At 37.3% G+C, this 22451-nt stretch overlaps 1 protein-coding gene across 1 annotated transcript in view; it reads right to left on the bottom strand.

Annotated features, from left to right (window-relative positions):
• USH2A (usherin) overlaps positions 1–22451 on the bottom strand; it is a 380780-nt gene that overhangs the window by 109367 nt on the left and 248962 nt on the right. The window contains exons 42-47 of the mRNA XM_066178272.1: positions 12685–13019; positions 9433–9555; positions 6697–6860; positions 4525–4734; positions 2950–3152; positions 1044–1156 (exon numbers count right to left, since the gene is read on the bottom strand). Of these exons, the coding sequence (XP_066034369.1) occupies positions 1044–1156; positions 2950–3152; positions 4525–4734; positions 6697–6860; positions 9433–9555; positions 12685–13019 (1148 nt within the window). The remainder of the gene's footprint in view (positions 1–1043; positions 1157–2949; positions 3153–4524; positions 4735–6696; positions 6861–9432; positions 9556–12684; positions 13020–22451) is intronic.

Raw genomic sequence — 22451 nt, 5'->3', positions numbered from 1 at the left:
GACAATACAGACAAAGGCATACATAAGTTAAAGCCAAGGGCAAAAGATGAGATCCTGAATTGAGTTCTTATCATCAAACAAGCTTTGACTATATCTCTAAGTGTGACAGAAAAATAGCAAGCTTAATTTCACCCTTATACAGACACAAATGTTCAATTCAAGCAAAATATACAAATAGTAAACAGGAAGCCAAAGTCCCTAAGAGACTGGAGAAGCAACTCCATTCTGTCGGCCATTTCTGAAGGTTCAGATGTTAGATACTAGTTATTTACCAAAGATTTTTTTTTTCTTTTGATGAAGGAAACACTGCTAATGAGCGTACTCCACCAGAAGAGAAAAATCCCAGGAACGATAACACAAACACAGGAGGTTAACTGCTCTAGTGTTGGTGTAATTCTGAAATATGTATTCACAAGTTGCATTTTACTTTTTCTTTGGAAGACATTAGTTCCCAAGGAATCACTGTATAAGCTACTATTTGGCTGCTTCTAAGGACTGCAAATTTGATGCTCCCTTTACAGTCAAGAAGTTTGCCAATGCCTGTGGACGTAGTGGATAGGCAGATTGCAAACAGTGAGTGGTTCAAGGAGACATAGATATGCACGCCTTTTCAGATAGCTTACTAATTCTCACTGCTGTGATAGGTGACTTTTTTTTTCCCAGAATTATTCTAAGTTTCCATTATCAGCATTGCATTGCTCCTCGAACATTAATCTTCCTCTTCTTAACTGACAGCAGATTGTGATAATTTTCATTCCAGTACACTTCTTCTCCTAACTATTCCCACTTATGCCTTATTTATTATCACAGCACAGTGATATCCAAATGGGTATGTACAATCAACCAAGGGTGAGACTTCTTTGATTGATCTTTTTGGCAGAAAAACTCCAAGACCAAAGATAACAACCACTAAAACTGTTTTCAAAGTGTATACTGAATTCTTTCATGCACCTTATTCAATTCTGAGAAGACAACTTTACATTCTAGTCCCCATTCCAGCTACGAATCTCCCTGATACATGAAAGCCACCTGTAGCACAGTACCTTGAGCCAATTATATGAATAATGGGTGCTGACAGCTGCTTTGGCTCATCTTCCACAGTGGTGATCTGGGTCCCATTGCTCCTCACGCAGGCATACACTGTGCAGGCTTCAATCTGATGGAGAGGAACACCAGGTTCACATACTCAGCTGCAGAAATTTTTCAGCCCCACTACTTGTTTAGACTTTCTCTTCACCCAAGATATAATTCTTTTCTATTTAACAGATTCCATACAGCCAGGAAAATACTGCAGCTTTGAGATAAGTATATCTGCCAGAGATATACTGCACTGTATCACATTTTCCCCCACCATTTTCAAAAGAAGGGTACGTGCAGCCCTCTGGCACTAATTGCTGCTTGCTCTTAAATTATCACCAAAAGAGTTGCAGTGAACTTGTTTTTCTGCATGTATGTGTAGACACCAGTACACAATACTGAAAAAAATGTGCTTTCATTTGAGGCCTTGAGTAAGGTTTCTATTCCTACTATATAGTCTCACATAAAAATAAAAATTATTTTTTCTTAGTGTTTCCTGTTCCTTCATCCCTATTTTGTAAATTAAAAGTGAGAAATACAAATAGAAGTCATACAATTTTTAATGAAAAATGTCACAGAAATAAATTCTTATTCCTTCAATTCTTGGGATTAAACTAAGAAGAGGAAAAGTGAAATAGGAAGTGAAGGCTCATAACATTGTTTCTGTATTGTCAACAGGGAAGTTACTCCAAACAAAAAAAATCATGAAAATGAAAAACAATGCAGCAAGATTACCAGTGAGATGCACATGCATCCGAGATAATATTGTTTCCAGGGAAAGAAGAAAAAGAATCAAAAGGAAAAAAAAATAAAGGCATCTTACTTTAGTTTGACCTACCACATCGATGCAAATATAAAACTAGCACAGTAGAAGAGAAGAATAATTAACATCTCAAGCAACAGAAGGTGGCCATGGTAAATTAAAATAGAGGGTCTATAAGTGAGGCAGTACACTGAATTTGCATTGTTATTGAGAAAAGACAAATGTGTTTCCAAGTGGCATTCAGAAAGTCATATGTGTATTCATGGATGGAGGTTTGCTGCTTCAGAGGGGCTGGAACATGGAAATCTGTTACAGTGTGCCTGTCTGTGATGTTTATTTATGGCATGGAGTAACTGGCTGCAAATTTTCAGAATGAAGTATACATGGTACTACTAAGTTTATCTCATATAATAATGTAAACCAAACCTTCATGAAGTAGACAGAAATAGCTACAATTAAGTTTCAAAATCCGTTTCTTGAAGAGATTAATACAATATCAGAATAAAAGATTTCTTTATTATTTTTATTATTATGTTTCTGCCCACAGTATTTAGCCTTTCACTACATTTGTGACTAGAGAGGTGAAGAGGGAGGAAAGGAAAAGCAAAAAAAAATGTTGCATGTATTAAGACTATAGAAAGTACTGTTATGATTTCAGAGATCAGCTCTGCAGCCTCCCCAAAAGGATAAGGAAAATAAATTGATAACGGGGTGTCAAATGCAACATCATTATTTCACTGTACAGATATATCATGCATGTCTGATGTTTCTTAAACAATTGCAATTTTCTTTTAATGAGTAGGAGTAGAATCTTTGCCTCTTTTAATATATGTTGGGGCTTTGCTAATGCTGAAGCACAGAGCATTTAGGGGAAAGTAAATGGAGTTTTGACACTTTGAAGAAAGAGAGAATGAAAATTTGTGATGAAAAGTATACACAAACCATAATACGCTAAAAATATATTTCTTGCATGGATATGCATTCATGTGTCCATGTGTGTAAAGAAATTTTAAAATTTATTAATGAAACAATATCCTTCTTGGAAATCCAAGTAGAAGTAAATAAATAAAATTAAAGTGTGTCACACAACCCAGAAAATATATTCTGACCTGTATATCATACACAGTGAAGGGAGACAAATCTGCCAAAAGAAAGGATCCTGGCTCACTCATTCCAGTCTTGTACTGCTGGTTATTTACATAGACAGAGTACCCTGTGACAACACCATTCGGGTTTGAAGGCGATGTCCAGATGACACGTACAGCTGTACTGTTGATGATGACAACCTCTGGAGGGAACATGCCCTCAGGCTCTAGAAATAAAGGAAGAAACTGAATAAACTCCAGCTGTCTCTGCAAAAGCACTTGTTTAACCAAATGCAGATTAGTATTTAGGTTTAGCAAAGGGTTCACTGCTTATCTGCTTTCCTCTGATGAAGTTATCACAGTCTGTAGTCTTCTGTAAATTGGCTTATTATACTCTCAGTTAGAAATCATGAGAGCTGATGGTAAAATCCTTTATACCAGCAGCACAGTGTCAATCATCAGTAGTATGTGGCCAGTGAGATATGATGATAAATTACTCACCCATCTGCACTGCCAACATGCAAATATTATTTTTATGTCCCCCCAATCCCAATTCTTCAAAAAAAGAAAAAAAAAAGGAAATAAAAAAAAGAGAATAGAGCATTTTGCTTTTAAAGCAAAACCTGAGACCAAAATACCTTATGTCTGATGGAACGTGACATTATCAGCCTTATAGATGAAGCAATATGCAATATTGCCATTATGTAAATGGTTTCAAATGTTGATTACTATAGGTAATGATGAAGTCCAACATTTATTTAAAAAAAAAAAATGAAAAAAACCAACACCTTCCGTAGCGTTAAATTACATAATTATCTAAGCATGTCAGAAATAACCATGCAAAGGCCTATTTTTATCATAAGAACCCATCTTTACCAGTTGAAAAATTGCCCTTACCATCAATTCTATTTTATAAACAAAAGGTGCTGACCTTTGGCATGAGAAAGGAAATGGAATCCTCCCTTAAAGTGCTTTGCTAATGACCTGGAACACTTGCTTCTGAGGTAATGATATTATAATGTTTATAATGAGACTTTATAAAGCAAAAAGATTAGAAAGACCATTCTAAACACATTTCAGATGCACAATTTTTTTTAATTATTATTTTATCCTCAACCTCCACCCCCAGCTCTGCACTTGCCCACTGGCATAGAAATGACTCATAAAGAATTTTCTTGGAGGCTGAACTTGCACCCAGAGTTTCTAATGACTCAGGAAAGGCCTTGTGTACAACTGTCATGTCAGAAGCACGTCGCTCCACAGAGCAAATCTTTAAAAAAACCCATTAATTGTTTCTAAATTCCAGCATTTATTGATATGAACTCAGTTCCAAACTTAGTGCACACAGACAGGAATATGCAGAAGATGAGAACAAACTGGGTTAATATCTGCTATTAGAGCTTTTGCTTCTGTCTCAGTGGGACTGTTTATTGATCTACCACATGATGACAACTAGCACTTAAGCATTTTAACGTTTTAGACCTTTTTCCTTTTATACCGGAAATTTTATAATGGAAGGATGACTGATCTCAACCCTAACAAAAATCGATCAATTTCTTTCTCAGATTTTAAGCCAAGCTGTATTCACTGTTAACCAACCTCCATCTGAGGTAGTCACATGCACAACTTCACTGTTGATGCTGTGGACTCCGTTAAAAACTTGAGAAAATATCTCATACTCTGTGTTGGGCTGCAAATCATCTATGACTACGGAGTTTATATCAGCCTGGATCCTCAGAGATCTTCTCTCATCAGTAGAATTCAAGAATAGGGTGTAGTAAAAAACATCTCCTTGCAAATCCTGCAGTGCTGGGAAAAGAAAGGAAAAACACTGGGACATCAACTGGGAAATTTTCAGTCATCAAGTTTCTTATCAACAGCATTTATTGTGAAGAGTAAACCAAATTTTATTCAGACTCTCTTATAAAAAAAAAAAAAAAGGAACGATTCCACCAAGTGCCTCCAATTTCACCTTTTTACGGAGTGATGTAGACTGGTCTGCTAATTTGTCAATTAACATTAATGGTTCATCATCCTATCCAACACTGGAGAAAGCTTTCTTTCTCTAGATATCCTCATGAAGACAACAGAATAAACAAATTACTAGGTAAAACCCACTGCAAGCAGTGGTGTGCAGGCCTTCTTGCTCCTTCTCTTCAAACACTTCCCAGAGCCCATTCCAATCCTGTGTTATTCCTCTAGCCATGAATAAAGGACTTGTGCCAGTGCCATAAATTCCAGTGACATTCAGCTTTGCCCAGATGACATTTTGGCCATTCACAGTACAGTGAGAAGCTGTGTATTATTGTTTCAGAACAAGCATGAGCACATCATCTACATGTAAAGCTGTAATAGACTTAGAAGCATTATACATACAGGGCAAAACCCCCAAATCCTCACAGTTCTTTCTAAAATGTATTTTACTCAGCACTAACTTCCCCAGAGAAAGACAGAAAAAACAGTACAATTTTCTGGCTACACTGGTCTGAGCTGATGGATAAGCACAGATTCCAGGCAAGTCTTCTCCATTTTAGTGACTCAGATGTCATCTGTTATCTTATCTGTCCTTTGTCAAACAGTTTAAGTTCAGGTCTGACTAAATGCAACTGCTTTTCCACCAGACATCAAGATGAAAAGTATAATTATGACAAAAACTGTAAGCACTAACACAAAACTCTTGAAATGACACACAGTACTACTGAACAGGACTCAGCTCACTGGGACAGAGCACTGATAAAGGCCAAAAGCATATTTTCAGGCTTAACAATATATGGGTTTGTCATCGAAACTCTTAATCAAGAATGATACACTGTTTTTAAGTGGTACTGATACAAGGCCTAAATCCTTACAAGCCAGAAACTTTCAGTAGGGAAGGACAGCAAGGCAACTTATATTAAGGGCTCCCAAGTTCCTAAAGAGAAGAAAAAACTCATTTGAAAATTAATATTATGTAAAAGAATGAAGCACTGATATACAAAATAGTTAATATGGTTATTTGCAACCTAAGACATAATAAAATATGATAAGGTTTTCAAATAATGAATAGCCTTGCTGTGGTGTTTAACTTCTATATTCACAAACATATATGAAGGAAATTTCTAAGATATGAATGAAAATAAAACCAGATTGCATTACCTACATCTGAAAGTTCAGGGGTTTAGATTACTAAGGTAATGAAACTTCAGTGAGTTGCTTCAGATCTATTACATATGTCAGTTTTTATAAGTATGCTTACTTCAGGCATGCAATTATAAAATAAAAAGACTACATTTGCTGCAATTCAGCACCCAGTCCTTAAAGTATCATTTGCATTTAAGTAATGAAGAAATTCCCCACTGCTGTATTAACAAACCAACTAGAGAAATTGGCTAAATTCATTTTAAGGAGCAGAGCATAATGAAAGAGAAAGAGAATCTTCTCATCCTGATGGAATGTAGATGCAAATTTTTATACAAATGGATGAAATTGGCCACAAAGACAACAGTATTTTGTGTAGTACTGCTTTATACATGTCTCATGAGTTTGCATTAACTATTTCTTCATTTTCACTATTCTCATTCAGTAGAAAGAGCATATTATAAATACGGACATGACTGAGAAAGAGCAAAATGTGCACATTTTTTTCCCCTACTTCTTTCGTCTCCTTTCAAGGACATTTAGGTATATTATAAATCAAGGCAAGGACTGTGTTCCCTCTGAGAGCAAGGCAGGCCATGGTAAGTGATGGCAGGTTAACATCTAGTTACTGGAATAAATACTAAGCACACTTACTTGGTTTTGACCATTCCACTTCTACGGCAGTGTGATTAACAGCACGTGCAACGAGAACACTTCCTTTCTTTGGTAATCCTGCTAATGTAGTGGCTATCACTTCTTCACTTGATGTATATCCTACCTCGTTGTGCACTATGAGCTTGTACTCGTATGTTGTGTACCTAAGACATTTTAAAAATAATTAAATGAAATGAAAAATGCAGACACAGAAAATATTTGCTGTAAATCTTCTGCCTGTGCCAAAGTTTTGCTGTTTCTTCTCCCCCTGCGCAAAAATTCATCTGTATGGTATGTACCAATGAAGACTTCGTAAGAGGCATCTATTTTGCGGAAATTATTCAGCACAATTAACACGGTAACAAAAATAAAACACATTATTTCACTTCTTCATAGTTGTAGCTTCTGAGGTGTTGAGAGATTATAGCTCAATTCAATATGTAATTACAGTTGTGGCAACCTGCCAAAATTTGGATCAGAATTTAATCAAATGAGGCTCTTTTCCTCTTTTGGGAAACCCATTGATTTTAACGTGCAGAGTCTCATTTGTAAAAGGGATTCACCACACAGTCAGGACTCTTCTACTACAAAAATATCCCAAAAAAGGCACCTAGGAGTTCAAACTCATTTAATAAAGTAATTTTCCTCAGAACTGTGCAGATTTCAATTACACAGATTTATTAAAAACTACATGTGTATTTAGTCACATGTGACCAAGTGACTGTTATGTCGTCATTTCTCCCCTATGGCAAAATGTGTATTAAAGTACTTTAAGTGGGATTTCATAATCTGAAATTTAATTTCCTCATAAAAAGCCTCACACAAAACTGCACAAAGACAGAACTCAGGATCATCATGTTCAAATTTTCACTGAATATGCAGTGGGATAAACATCTGTAGATGCAATAAAGGAGCGTACAATAAATGCCTAATATTTAGAGATTTCAGTACAAAAAATACTCACAGTGTATATTTACTTTTTATATTTCTTTTAGATGCTTTGCTATAACACCCTGATTTTTAAAAGAGCTAAGCTTTAGCAGTCCCACTGCGAAGGAAGCAAATTAATGGGAACTCACTAGCTCCCACTCTAACTATAAGCATTGGCAAACAGGGAAACACATCTTATTTCTCTCTCTGCATCTTCTGTCACTTGCAAACATTTAGTTTTTTTCTTGGACATTGTAGCACACATACAGTAAAAAAGAGAAAGGACTGTAGTCTTGCAATTTACTGATGAGAATTTGTGATTCATTTTTTTGATCCATATTTTCAACAATGAAAGTAAAATGAGTTTGTTGTAGCCTATTAGAAACAAAGAAACCATCTGACAGGATCAGTAACTGCAACATGTTTAAAGTATGACAAATGAAAATAAACGCTGATATATAAATTTTCGCTTGGGAAAAATAAGGCTTGAGTGCTTGAGCCTCTCTGCAGCATCTCCTCTCCAGCCACAAACTCATCCTGCATTGTTAAAGGCAAAATCATAGCTGCAGGTTGCAGAAACTTCTCCAGGAGAAGTGTTCAGGTGTGTCCAAAGGTGAGGCACACTTTTTTGGCCATGGCTCATTCAATCCAAAATGCCATGGTGCCTAATGACCAGTCACTGAGGCTCTGTCTGAAGGTATTGCCACCTCTGAATTGCTGACAGAACTGCTACACGCACTAAAATAAGCTGCACCACTAAAACATGCAAAGCTAAAACCAAAGGCAACTCTATGAGGACTTTCAAGCATGGCTGAGAGAAAGAAATGGACACTTGGGCAGGATTGGTACAAGAACACCTCTGTGAGCAGTTATTGCAACTACTTATTGCAAGTTATTGCAGATGGAAATGAGCAGTGACTTTCAGCAAGTAGGCAGAAGCAAGCCAGAGGCAGTAGCCCTCAGCTTGCTTAGGTGCGTCTCTGACAGGAGCAGAGGTCATGTTCTCCTGAGTCCCATTGTGCTCAGGAGGGATGCTCACACAATTTTTACAGAAGAAGAAGGACAGTACAGATTTTGAGGGTCAGTGATTGACATGGAGCATTCTCATAAAGCACACCAGCACACAGAACACACACACCCTGAAACCATCCATGAGGGTTTTTCTGAGACTTTATCCATAAAAACCCAATGCAGAATTCATGCTGAATCTTCCATTACAATTTCTTAATTTGTGTGTTTTGTCTTAAGGAGCAATAGCTTTGACTTCAAGATGTAGAAATTAAGGTTGAATCAAGAGTAAATGTCTTGCTCTCCCCCACACAAGAGGTCTGTTACATGCTGAGGAAACAGAGCAGATACTCCGTTTCCCCACTCTAAACACCCTGCATTTAATGGTGATGAAGCTAACACAACAAAGTCAGGTAAAAAAACATTGCTGAAAACAATTTTCAGATGTTTCCCTCAAACATGCATTCTGCCTGTGCTAGAACTTTGAAAATATGCAAATCTACAGCATCTGTACACATAAATCTAAATGTTTTGATTGCATGAGCATATCAATGCTAAAATTTCATGAGACTTTTATTTTCATTTGTTTTTCAAAGCAAAACAAAGTATGAGTCAAGAATGACACACTAATAATAAATCCCTGCATATTAGAATGATTAACACCAAAGATGATGACAAAAAATAATTCATTACATAATTAATATGTTCACTACATAAAGACACAAGAAATACTTTGAACTATTAAACATACACTATACAAAATGCCAGCATTTGTTTTTATAGTTTTTGTAATCTCACCTGCTAAGACCCTTATCTTCATAAAACCACTGAGTTCCTGAGTAAATATTGTGCCACAGATTTAAATCTTCAGGGGGATTTGATGCAAGTGGTTGCTGGATTTTACGTCTCAGGAGCTCATATCTAACACAAAAGACAAGCAGAACACCAGGATTATCTCAACTAATGTTATTACACAAAAAAAAAAAAAGAACCCAACCAGTTTTTTTTTTAAAGCCACACATTATTTTGTTTTTACAGCTGTAAACTTCCTGAGATAAACATTCTTTTTAATGTTTTGTGATTTAAAACATTCAATTACTTAATTAAAAAAAAAGAAAAAGGAAACTACTTTGAAAATGGAAAATGAAGCATTTCCACTTGAAAAAGACAAAAAAAAAAAAACCAAACCCAAATCAACGAAACAAAACAAAACAAAAAAAACCCCCAAACTAGTTTATTTAATGATTTACAGATTTTAAACTTTGTGGAAATGATATCAAGATCAAGTCCAAATAGCCCATAAAAGTGTCTTATGCAGACTCGCATGATAAGCACAGCTTGCTCCAGAACATGAAATGATTATGCCTCTTTCTTGCAAATGTACTGCAACAAAGAGCACTGCCATTATTATTTTACTATTAGTAGTAGTTGAAGTGTGCCTTTGAACTTAAGGTGTTCGCAAATAACCACAGTGTAAATTACAGGAGGTAACAGGCACAGAATGAGTTAACTGTTTCAGCCATCTGTAGACCTTAGCAAGGCACCTTTGTGTTTGGGTAGAAATTCATGATGCGAGCTTGAAAGACCAAACTATTTCATCCTGGTTTTAATTGGTATCTGAAGCAGTATTCCTGTCTCTGTTCCAAACAGCAGGTCAGCCAAAGCCCATCTTTCATCAGGTCAGCCATGAGACTGCCTGATTTGGAAAACATGCTTTCCACCCAGGCTGCATCACACACTCTCCATCATCTTTTATACAAAACCTTTACGGAATTTAGCAAAAATTAGATCACTTAGCGCCCACACAAACTAAAGGGGATAATATTAGAGTTTGCATTTCCTAATCATTGTAGAGATTACAAAGAAAACTACACTCTAAAGGAAACAAAATTAGACATATTTGTTCAAAATCTTTAGGATTATTACTCTTTATTACATTCCACAGGACTGTTTAATTTATGCTTTCAATAATTGTTTCAGTTTGATACCCCAGCAAATGAGGGTCATATGCATATATATTCACTTAAATACATAATTTGATTCTTTTAAGTGCTGATCTGCTCTGTTTCATCTTGTCCCTGACTCCCATTCCACCATTCTGGAAAGATGCTTACTGCTAAATTCCAGACAAAAGTACATGGATACTCAGGCAGATTTTAAACACTCACATTTTAAATGCATATTTGTGAATATGTTTCCATGTTTAATTTTTCTGCAGGATACCTTGGTGTGGGTCACCACTCTTGTAAGTATCATGCTGACCAGTGGCTTTGCGTGTAACTTGACACTTCCTAAAATCAAGATCATCTCCAGTCTGATAACAACATGTTGGACAATACCATCCCAGATTTGAGACCCTGAATGAAGAGGTATTTAATAGGTACTGCATACAATGATTTAGTGTCGTTTCAAAACCAAAAATCAACTTGAGATGCTCTTATGAGAGATCTGACACTTCTTGTGCTCCATAGCAGCTAGGGAGTACGTGCATAACTTCCAGCAACTTTTGCCCTGGAGTTTAGGGAATAATCCTGAACAGGTGCAAGCAAGCACTGTGCCACTTTTAGTGATACCAAACTGAATTACTGCAGAAGTTCAGATTATAACTTCAGAAATTAAATAGAAAAATCTAATTAAATTCCAACTCTGTCAAAAAAATCAGATGACTTTATAAAAAGAACAGCTCTCACATGAGTGGTTCATCAGTGTCAACCCAAAGACAGATCATTACAGCTTCATAGGAAACCATCCTGGCATATTCTGTCCAATATATTTCATAGACGAGTCTTGAAAAACATCAAATCTTTTTGAACACTGAGTGGCGATCATGTGTAAATCACCCCCACTGGCAGCTGCTGCTGCTACTCTGCTTGCTGCAGACTTCTTGTTCCATCATGCTGTACAGAGCAGCTGCTTCAGTGGTTGTTCTTGTTGAGGGCAGCATGGCACACCATGAATGAAATGAAATCTGCAGATGTAGGTCGTGCTGAATTACTTCAATAATCTATGGTAAAATGGTCATGTTGTTAACCCCAGAATAACAGACACTGCTTTTCTGAAACTTCAAATTTTACTGTAGAGCAATCATCATTTCATTCAGTTGTTGTGTGCCCTAATTAAGCCTGAAGAAAAAGTCAAGCTACTGTGCTGTAATAACGTACGCAACTGAAACAGCATTACATGATAATTATTGAACCCATCAGTGCACCTAGAAGAGAGCTGCTAACCAGAACATATGGAGTATGGAGCTATAATTCCATGCACAATGTTTCACGATACGTTAAAGCACTAGAATGAAAGATTTGACATTTTTTATTGTGTATATATAAAAATACATTTGTCTTTATAAAGCTTTATGCACTCAAATCCATATTTTTTAATGTATATCTACACACACATGCTCAGTATTCAACATTCAAGTCAAGATTCCCATCCCATCATTCCAGACAAATCTCAGAGGAGATTTCTTTCTTTGGCTCCTGTGGTAAAATCCAGTCTGCTATACCCAGAACTTCCTTGCATTTCCTATTTTGGCCATGCCCTCACACTTCTAGCACTTTAATTTTTCTCATGCACTGTCTCATTTAAAATCTATTCATCACATAATTTTTGAAGGTTATTTCATGTCATCATCCTTCCAAGTGGTCACTTTCTCTTCATGTGGAATAACCCAGAGTACTGAGAATATTGGATGTGTTAATTACTCAGGTTCACAGAGATCTCTTTTTTCACTCATCATTTTATTGGTGGAACTTGTTGCCTGAACTCATCACCTAAAAGTGGCTGATGCTGCAGCCCAAACCACTTATGACTTTGCAAATATCTTGCACTTCCTCCTTCTGGTTTTTCAGACTGCACTAAGACCCAGAGCCTTCCAGCACAGAAAACACATTTGCCCTGAATAATCCTGGCTCTTCTCTGAGCCCCAAAAGAGGAATTCCAAAAGGAGCAAAATTAAGAGAGCACATGATAAAATCTGCATCGCTCAGAACTTTCCGAGTCAGATTTAGGTAAGGAGAAGCAAACTGCTCTCTCAGTATCCCAGCTTACCTCAGATGAGGACCATTGGGCCTTAGCGGTGGTTGCCAAGAGATGGCAATAAAGGATTCACTGATTGGAGTCACGGACAAGGGACTGACACTCTGAGGAACTGTCGAGGGTGTGGTCACTCTTGTAGGCAAACTCTCCGTGCAGCCTCCTAGAAAGCCATCACCTCCAGTACAAGCTATCACTGTGACCGAGTAGTTGGTGTAGGGCACCAGATTGGTCACCAAATGGCTCAGCCTTGATGAAGGATTCCCAGCGATGACAATGCGTGGGTCAGGCATGCGAATCTCATAGTTAAGGATTTCTCCATTAGGAATCAGAGGAGGCTTCCAGGAGACCTGAAGGAGGAGGGAAAAAAATAAAATTAAAATAACAGATTTCTTACAGTCAGATTTCAGAAATATGTAACATGCTAAAAGATGGACACAGGTGGGATCTGAAGGTGCTCTTTTCCACCAAAACAGGGAAAGGGAAATCAGAGAGAAAACTAATCTTTAATTTTAGTGAGGTCCACAGTAACAGCTGCAACCTTTGAAAAATCTATTATTCTGCTTTACTAGTTCAGAATGCTCCACATCACTAAAAATTCCATGCGATGTTCAGATGCATTAGCAAATGTACACTAAAAATCAGAAGTATCACTAACTGTCACTTATTTTCTTAGGGTGTATTGCCTGGTCTGCTTCACTACCAGTGACAGAGTAAAAACAAATCTTATTTTTTGTTACACAATTTTCAGAAAGACATAAATGCATTAGCTCCTATTAAAAAAAAAATCAGATTTTTATGCATTCTTCATATGATGATATATGAACATTTTTCCTTTCTTTTTAATTAACATATTACACTGGTAAATATCAGACAAAGAACAGGTGAAATTTTCCATTTTAGGAACTATAAAATGACACTGAGAAAACGTTATCACAAAAAGATTGATAGTCACACACCGAATTCAGTTTTTTATAGATTTATACACACACATCATGTATATACACACACATACTGCTATCCTTACTGCGGTTTTGCTCTTACTGAACTGAGGTTAGGTGAGATGTTTTTTGGGGGCTTTTTTTGATAGGACATATATATATATATTTTCTTACCAGCTCCCCTGAGAAATTACACTCAAATAATTACACTATAAAGTGCCTGGATGTTCTAAATTATTTAAGTCTTTTTGCCATGGTACCATGACAGAGGGGCTTTCAGACTGGCACAATGAGGACATGCAACTTAACATGTATTAAGAATCTCTGAGTTTCATCAAGGTAGCGTAAAAGCATCTATCAATACTCATTTCCCTAGAAATCCCAGTGCAGGAAGCATACAAGCTTTGCTTTGCTCTGGGACTGTTTTCCTTGCCATTTACCCACTCATCTATAACAATTGCTGTCTCTTTTCCTCCCAGGCACGAGATAATTAAGGATTTAATCCAACATAGAAAAGAATACAGAAACGGAGAAAACCTAGATATGCCTAAAACCTAGGTATATGTCTAAAACGTAGGTAAAACAAAGAAAATGCTGAAGTGTTAAATGGTAATACCAAAATACTTTTGTTTCAGTTGATTTCAACTTCTTCCTTAATTCTCTCAGTCTACAAAATAACCATCTTTAAAAATGTATATGCAAAATTACACATGTCCAGGGAAACAGAGAAGCTTGATTTATGGAATGATTTTTTTTAAAATGGGATTATAAAATGTTCTTTTAGGTACAGAAGGACCTCTTAGGCCATCAGACTTGTAAGAAAGCTGGCAGCAAAGTGCTGGAGAAAGCTGAAGGATTTTGATAACAGATTCTGGAATACTATTAAACAGAGTATTAGAGACAGGGTGATCTTGAGTAAAGACAGCAAAACCAAGATTATTGGTGCCCACATAGGAAAGGCTTAACTCTGGCTAATTATCAAATGCTGTATTCACATTTCTGTTGCTTCTGGCCCCAAATCATGTTCGAACAAATAAAGAAAATACCACTGATAAACCAGTGCAAAATTTCACACAAGGTAGGAATTGATTCTGCACCATTCTCACAGATACTGAGCAGAACTCTCTTTTTGAAGTATTCCATATGATCTAGTGATAAACTTAGGAAACAGAAGAATGGATCATCAGCACAGACAACAGAAAAAGTTTTCAAGTACAAGTATGTGCTGGTTTTAGCTGAGAAGAGTTAACTTCATAGTAGAAAGGGGTTAGTATGGGATTTCAGATATGTACTGAAAACACTGTTGGTAACACAGGAATATTTTTGTTATTGCAGAGCAGCACTAACTAACTAAGATCAAGGCCTTTTCAGCCTCTCACCCCAGGAAAGGAGCAAGAGACAAGGGACACAAGTCAAAATAAGGAAAGTAAATGAAGAGAGAAGTAAGATATACACAGTCAGAAACTGGAACACAGGCTGCACAGTTCTTGGAAATGAAGGGATGAAGTGCCTATCCTGAAATTTTGTCTCAGTGAAGATAACATATTGGACATCTGAATATTAATAAAGCAAATATGTCATTATTGGTGAAAAAAGCCTTCTCGTTGCTTAATACAAGGTGGCCTCTAATAAAAGAACTGCATGCAAACTACTTAGAAAAATACCTGGTACTACATGCCCAGAAGATAAAATTAACTCAAAACATACACTTTGTACCAAAAGTTAGTTCCTGGAAGAGAGGGTAAGTTATTTTCTAAACACATTTCATTTTTGATGCCTAACTTTTATGTCTAAACCTACAAAATTACTCTAACACAACTTCTGCAAGTTTCACCATACCCTGTAATCCCTTCACATAAAGGAACAGATTAATGGCAGGAGAACAGAGGCTGCTCAACCTCAGCTCCCAAGTTTCACACAGTGTGTGCACTAGCTGGGAACACCTTCAAAACTTCCCAGGTGCTACTTCATAGCATTTGTTGTGCTCTAACAGGTACAGTAGCTCATACTGTAAGTAACAGATATGCTTTACGGGGCTTAGAGTGAGAAATATCTATAAATTTTAATTTTTTTCCCTGAGAGAAATAAAAACCGTTCTGAACAAAGAGTATATTCAGCCAGCAGCATGCATTGTGCAACTTATTTTTGCCTGGGTGCACATATCCCACAAAAAGATATGAAGATCTGTTGTGGGTTTATTTAATAATTTTCTAAACTAAGTAATGGGATGACCAAGAGTACTTCCTAGCCCTGTTGTGTCACTTGAGCTGCTTAGAATTACCTGTGTCATCTGGGAATGACAGGATATTCAATCCCTCACAAACATCTCTTGTCAAGAGGCAAGGGACTGCCTGACCCATAAATGGAGATGATGGAGTCAGCCTGGTTAACACACATGTGGCACTACTGGACCTCTTCTCCTCTTGGACGTGCCAAGGTTTGAGGTAAGAGCTTGGCAATGCATGAAAGCAGGAAAGCTCACTAGACAGGCTGTGTTGGAAACAGTAACAGTTTGTTCATTGATTTGAAGCTCAGCACTGAGACCATGAAAGAGGATGCCCATGAGGAAGAGAGAATAAGGTAACTACTGGGAGAGATTAACTGATTCAATGTAATGACTCTGGAAGCTTTCATTTAAAGATCAAAGGACCTTATTTTCTCCACCACAAAATTTAAAGAGACAGAAATTAGCCATTTTCCCCCCATTAAACAGTTATAACCTTGGAATTTTTTTCCCTTTTTTGACAGCAGTTGGAACCCTGCAACTTAATTCTGAGCTATCTGAGGAGAGGCATTGGCACATGTAAGCTATTTTACTGTTCAGGCCTGGCTTCAACAGTTTGCTTTTAAATCAGTGTATTTGGCTTCATTTTATTCTCATTTCTCCTAGATACTGTTTGTAACCTCTACAACAGAATGTAATAAATACACTAGTGAGAGCTTTTCACTGTTGGTCTCAAAGCACATTGTAAGTCTCAAATTGCGAATATTATTACTCCAGTTTTAGAGATGGAAAGACTTAATCCTGAACTAAATCACACATCAGAAAGAAGCAAAACTCCAAACAAAGCCCTGCTACCCTAAATCTGCATTCCAGGCACTGGACTAGTCCTCTGATAATCTCTCAGCTCCCCCCAAAGAATTGGGAGAATTTCCTCCTAAATTCTTATCTGCCTTAACAGAAATTATTGTGAGTTCAATCAAGAGCCAGGATCATACTGGAAATGCAGATTCTGAGAAATGCCACTGATATTTCTGCTCATGGACTTTGCACATGAGTTACAGCCACCCTCAGCAAGGACCACCACAGAAGAATAGCATGATCAAGTTTGCTGTAACAGATTGCTACTACAGAAACTCCTAGAACTTTACTTAAGTAGTGGGAAAAACAAAAGAACACTTACGATCCTAAACACCAACACTAGAGAGTTTCAACTTTATCAAAGGCAGAGGGATGACACCGATGAAACTCCACTGGATAATCTATACCAAATGAGCAAGCTGTGCAAGAAATTACAGTCCTAACATGGAAAACCTCTAGTGTACAAGTTAAGGTTGTTCCTTTGGGTGTTGGAATATCCTAAGTCACTCAAGCAGCTCTTATGTGCCAAATGAACCAAGGTCTCCCTGACCTTAGCAGCATTACAAGGCAATCTTCACACAGGGATTGATCACTCCTAAACAATTTCCCCAATGCACCCGGCATACCTGCATAAAACTGGAAGAGTGGTGAACAAAGTCCAAGCCCCTTTTTTTTCCCCTTTCCCAGCATAAAGCTGTTACCTTGGCTTACTGCATCTCCCTTTGGCAGACATGGCTCAGGAATCAGGGTTGTTTCTGCTCCCAAAATTATGTTCTGGGGTAACTGCAGATTGAAGTGCTTGGGGAATGAAATAGCAAGAGGGAGTTTAAACCTGGAACAGAGGAAGAATCTTCACAGACTCATTCTCTGCCACATAGGGACCTGCAGAGGAGGAACACTGAAGAATCACCTCACTGTTAGCACTGACTTCAGTGACCTTGGAGTAATCAGCATTGCATCCAACATTCTGTAATCAGAATCAGCTTCACAGGACAGCAAACATTAATGTGTGAGACAAAAAACCCCAGCTCCAGAGCATGTGCCTATAACTAATTCTGTGGGAAATAGAAAATGGATAAATAAAACACCTTCTTTTTCATGGATGATACTCAAACTGTAACTACAGGGTATGTTGCTTTAAAAGTGTCAGTGATATCTATTTCTTACAGCTGAAATCTTTCTCCTGTGTATTTTAATCCCAGTCTATTTACAGAACAACCGGCAAATGCATTCCACTATCCAGCTTCTGGGCTAATGAAGAACAGAAGACAACTATTAAAATAGAGCCTTGTTTATTTGTGTTTTCTCACTTGCATATCCAATTTAGTAGTGAAATTTGAGAAATAGCTACTAGAAAAATTTATCATTGTTGCAATAAATGATAACCTACTGCACTGAAAGAGTACAGACGGCAACTCTTGAAGATACTGTGACAGCAAACTAATGATATTGTTCAATCTGGAGGGTGGAATAGCAGCTTTCTCTGCTTCAGTTTCTACTATACAGAACAGAATGGCAGGTGAATGGCAAAGTAAGAGACTGTCATCTCTGTGGGTAACAACAAACATGAATGACAATCAAATTAAAAAGCCTATAACTCTTCCTCAGTCAGAGAACTCATGAGGAAATACTTCAGAAAAATAATCAATCCATGGAAAATCAATGACATTACTGAACCAATATGCAAAACAAACAAACAAAAAAAGAAGAAATTAGAATGGCAGTTAGGTGCCACAGAATCACCACAGCCCTCTCTTCCACACAGGCAACATATACAACATATATTAAGAGAGAAGTAATAATAATTTTTTATTTTTCTCATTTTGTTTCTAATCAAATTGCAGGAAGTTTCTTTAAATGATGTTATCATAAAGCAATAGCACAGCACAAGAACTATATGTCAATGAGGTATTTATTCCATCCAACTAGGAGGAAATCATTCTCTTATAAACTCTTTACAAACAATAAAAAGAAAAAAAAGTTTTCCCCAGAGAGAAACATCAGGGTTATGCACAACTCATGCCAACTTCTATCTTGAGAAAAAAGTTACATGAAGGATGATAGGAAATGACTGCTGCTTTTTATCTGTCAGTGGTCCAGTTGGTGGCAGTCGTCAGTGAGGGGGAGCAATACAGGCAATATGAGGCAGCAAGTCTCTCGTAAAGCCAATAATTAAGACTACACCTGCCTTTTCCAGGCCAAAATCCCCAAGGAAGAACCCCAGCAGACAAAGGAAATTCCTCCCTCCAAAAGTTATAAGGCCAAAGTTGAAATATTTGCATACTACAGTTAATTTAATTCAGTGTACCCAGCCACATAATGCCTCCCCTACACAAAGAACTCCATCAAATAATTATTCACTGTGTAAACCAGCCTCTTTCTCAAGCCGCTCAACCTAGCTACATTCCCGAATGTCATATCAGTGTGAAGTGTGAGATTGAAGCAGCACAGCAATTGCAACCCTCACAAGAAAAGGAAACAATTTCTTTTCTACTTCTCTACATTAGGGTATAGCAAATCTTGTGTAACGGGAATAATGTTCATGGCATTGGCATACACTAAATAAACGGCTTTTGCAGTTGCTGAATACCTCCACTTCACTTTGGCATTTAATCAGCCACAAAAGCAGTTTATTGCGCATTATACTTCGCTACCATGAACATTATCAATTCAGCAAATATTAAAAAATATCATGCAGGTGTCACAGAAATGGGTACTTTAAAAATTATCGACAGTCTTACACTTTCTGTTGCACAAAAGAAAGCAAGTTAAATGTTAAGGAGAGATATTGATCCATTCTGATTAAAATTAAATGTTAAAGGGGCACACACATATCAGAAGTGTTTATGCTGAGAGTGACCTGCCGCGTTGATATTTTCCTCCTTGCAGAGAGAAAGCTTTGGTCTATGAGCTGTATACTCAAGTGAGTACTATCCTGGAGCACTTTGAATTCTTCACATCCTCAAATAATTTTTATTGATTCAATGACTAAATAAAGGAATGGAAATTTGTTTCTCTATTTTGTAACTTCTCTCTGTTTTTGGTAGAAGTAAATATTTGCACTCATGGTTTAGGGATTGGTTACACTGAAAACCTCTATTGACTTGCGACTGTGGCTTGGTAAAGGAGCCTCTTGCTAATCTTTCCCACAGCGCCCTTCCAATACCTTCTTGCTCTAACCTGGGAGGACAGCTCTCTCTAGGGCAAGAGACAATTAAAATCTCCTTCCCAAAGAGATGGCTTGTTTCCCACCCTGTTTTAAAGAGTTACCATCGTAGACACTGGGGTAAGAGCACTGTACCGCACAAAGGACTCCACAAATTTCATTTGAACACGACATAGGTGACATATGCACTGCAGGTGTGCTGGGCTGGAGCTACTCAGGAGGGAAAGTAGGCCTTTCTAGGACTCTTAGGGGCAGCAGTGTAAAGCAGTTCCATATGAAATCCATCCTATTTCCACACAGGAAAACATTTCAACCACGAAGAGGCAATCCTTGCAGAATACTGCACAGTTGTTCTGTCTGTGGAACTAGCAGTTTTGGGGGTGAAGGGCCACAGTGGGTTTGTAGATCTCCACCCTAGTTCCAGAGAATTTGGGCAAAATCCCCAAACATTTTGTGAACAGGTGCTCCCTTGTTCTTCCTGTACTCTCCCAGTACACAGCACTCACACAAGACCGCCCCAGAGGCACAGTGAAGCTGTGAGTGCCCTCCAAGCCCTACTACTCTGACATAAAAATGCAGGGAAGGAAACAACACCACCTCTAGCAAGCTAATCCATTTGACAGATCAGTAAGAAGACCGACAAGTAAGATGAAATCCCAGTCGCTTCCTCTGGTGCTCCCATCTGCAAACAAGCAGAAGGCGAGAAAACTGCTGGGTCCAGCAAGCCTTGTCTGTTATCTCGTCAGTGATGAAGTGCAATGAACTCTTCTGCAACTATAGCTTTGCTTCATTTTTTTTTTAAGAGAGAAGAAATTATTTATTATTAGAATAATAAATGCTAAAAAAATTAAAAGATATGTCTTGCTGACCTGGACAAGTGAGAGAAATTTTAAGATGTTTAAGAAGTCTATTTTAAGATGTTTAAGAAGTCTTAGAATCTTAGAAATCAGAACTGAGGTAATATCTCAGCCATGGGATACTCTCTGCACAGGAACTGTACCTAGTGTTCCCGACTTTCTATCACTTATGATGAATAGAAAATGACACAACATTAAGTAAATTAAAATACTTGGTAAATACAAGAATTTATGTTGATATCAGCAAAGAACTAATGCTCTGTACAGTAACAGAGAGAATTTAGCAGAGGAGATAGTCAGGAGTGAATATATTTGGAGAGGCATATATGTAAGTCACTTTTCTCAATTCAATGCTGCCACCATAAACTGTTTTGACTATTTTAACTTAAATATCTAAAATTAATAAAAACTGTCAGTAAAACTGATTCATGGAAATAAAAACATGCAAGCTTCAGCATCTTTGCCCAAAATTAGTCTTAACAGATACGAAGACTATTTGTCTCAAGGTAGAAAACACAAGTCTGAGACTATATGAGTGGCAGTGACACTAAATTTGACCACCATTCAGAGAGGAGTTCATACAGTTTGGACATCAAAGGGCTTTAAAGAGTTTTGAATATTAATGACAGGCTGGGGAAGAAGAAGCAGAATGAGCATTTGAACCCTTCAGTAAGAAAGGAAAACAAATTTTAAAAACAATGCTGAATTTAATTATTTTAGAGTGAAAACCGCATTGCCTGACTTCAGATTTCAGTAGAAATAAACGACCCAACTAACTTTCAGTATTTGTATATTGCTTAATCTCAAAGTTTTCTCAGAATGAGGAAAACACAAAAAAATTACAACTGAACACATGCATCTGATCTCAGAAAAAGACATCCAGCAAAGAATGACACAATCTCTGATAACCCACAGGCTTTTAAAAGTAGGACTGAGTGTTGAATGCACTTGGAGAAAAAATAAAACAGGGGCAAGATATAAAATTATGATGATCTTACCACATTGATTGGAGCTTCAAAGGCTGCAGTGAGTCTTTGTGCTCAGAGTTGAAGCCAACGTGAAAAAGCTCACGCAGTGGAACATGGACATTTGGGACATTTGATTGAACTAGAGCTACTACTTCCTCAGCATTGCAGCTTCTGGCAAATCCATGAAAAACACTTCACTGTAAATTGTGGAGAATATTAAGATATATCTACAGAAGTACAGAGGGCAGAAGCCTGGAAGCAGATTGCCCAAATCTTCAATAAACAGTCTGGAAATTTGTCATAATTACTAGTGGTCAATCATTATTAATTCTTACAGTAACCATTGTATGTATATTGAACTGATTTCAATTAACACAGAGGTAAGACGCAATTCCTTAGACATTAAAAGAAAATTTTATAAGCTCAGGATTTTTTTGTCAAATAGTGAATAGTTGGGTTTTTTCATAGCTTAAAATTATGCGTGAACAAAGAAAAAAGCATTGGTTTACTGCTGAAATTCATACCTTCAAACTATGCAGATTGCATTGGTAACACCACTCTGTTTACCTTTTGAAAATACAATGTATACCAAAAAATAATAACTCTGACAGATGAACTTCAATCTTATGCAAATGTCCTTTGTTTTGTGCTCTGGTGAGCAAGCTACTGTACCAATACTTTTGGCATTAGTACAAGACTGAATCCATGGAAGCATGTGTGTATTTACACAAAAGAGGCTTCTAAGCTACAAAAATCCCTCTTGTTTGG

Source organism: Chamaea fasciata, unplaced genomic scaffold (genome assembly GCF_029207755.1).
Source record: "Chamaea fasciata isolate MVZ Bird 193981 ecotype frontalis unplaced genomic scaffold, bChaFas1.0.hap1 SCAF_3, whole genome shotgun sequence".
NCBI classification, from domain to species: Eukaryota; Metazoa; Chordata; class Aves; order Passeriformes; family Sylviidae; genus Chamaea; species Chamaea fasciata.
The sequence above is the reverse complement of the archived record's forward strand: the minus strand, read 5'-3'. Positions and strand labels throughout refer to the sequence as shown.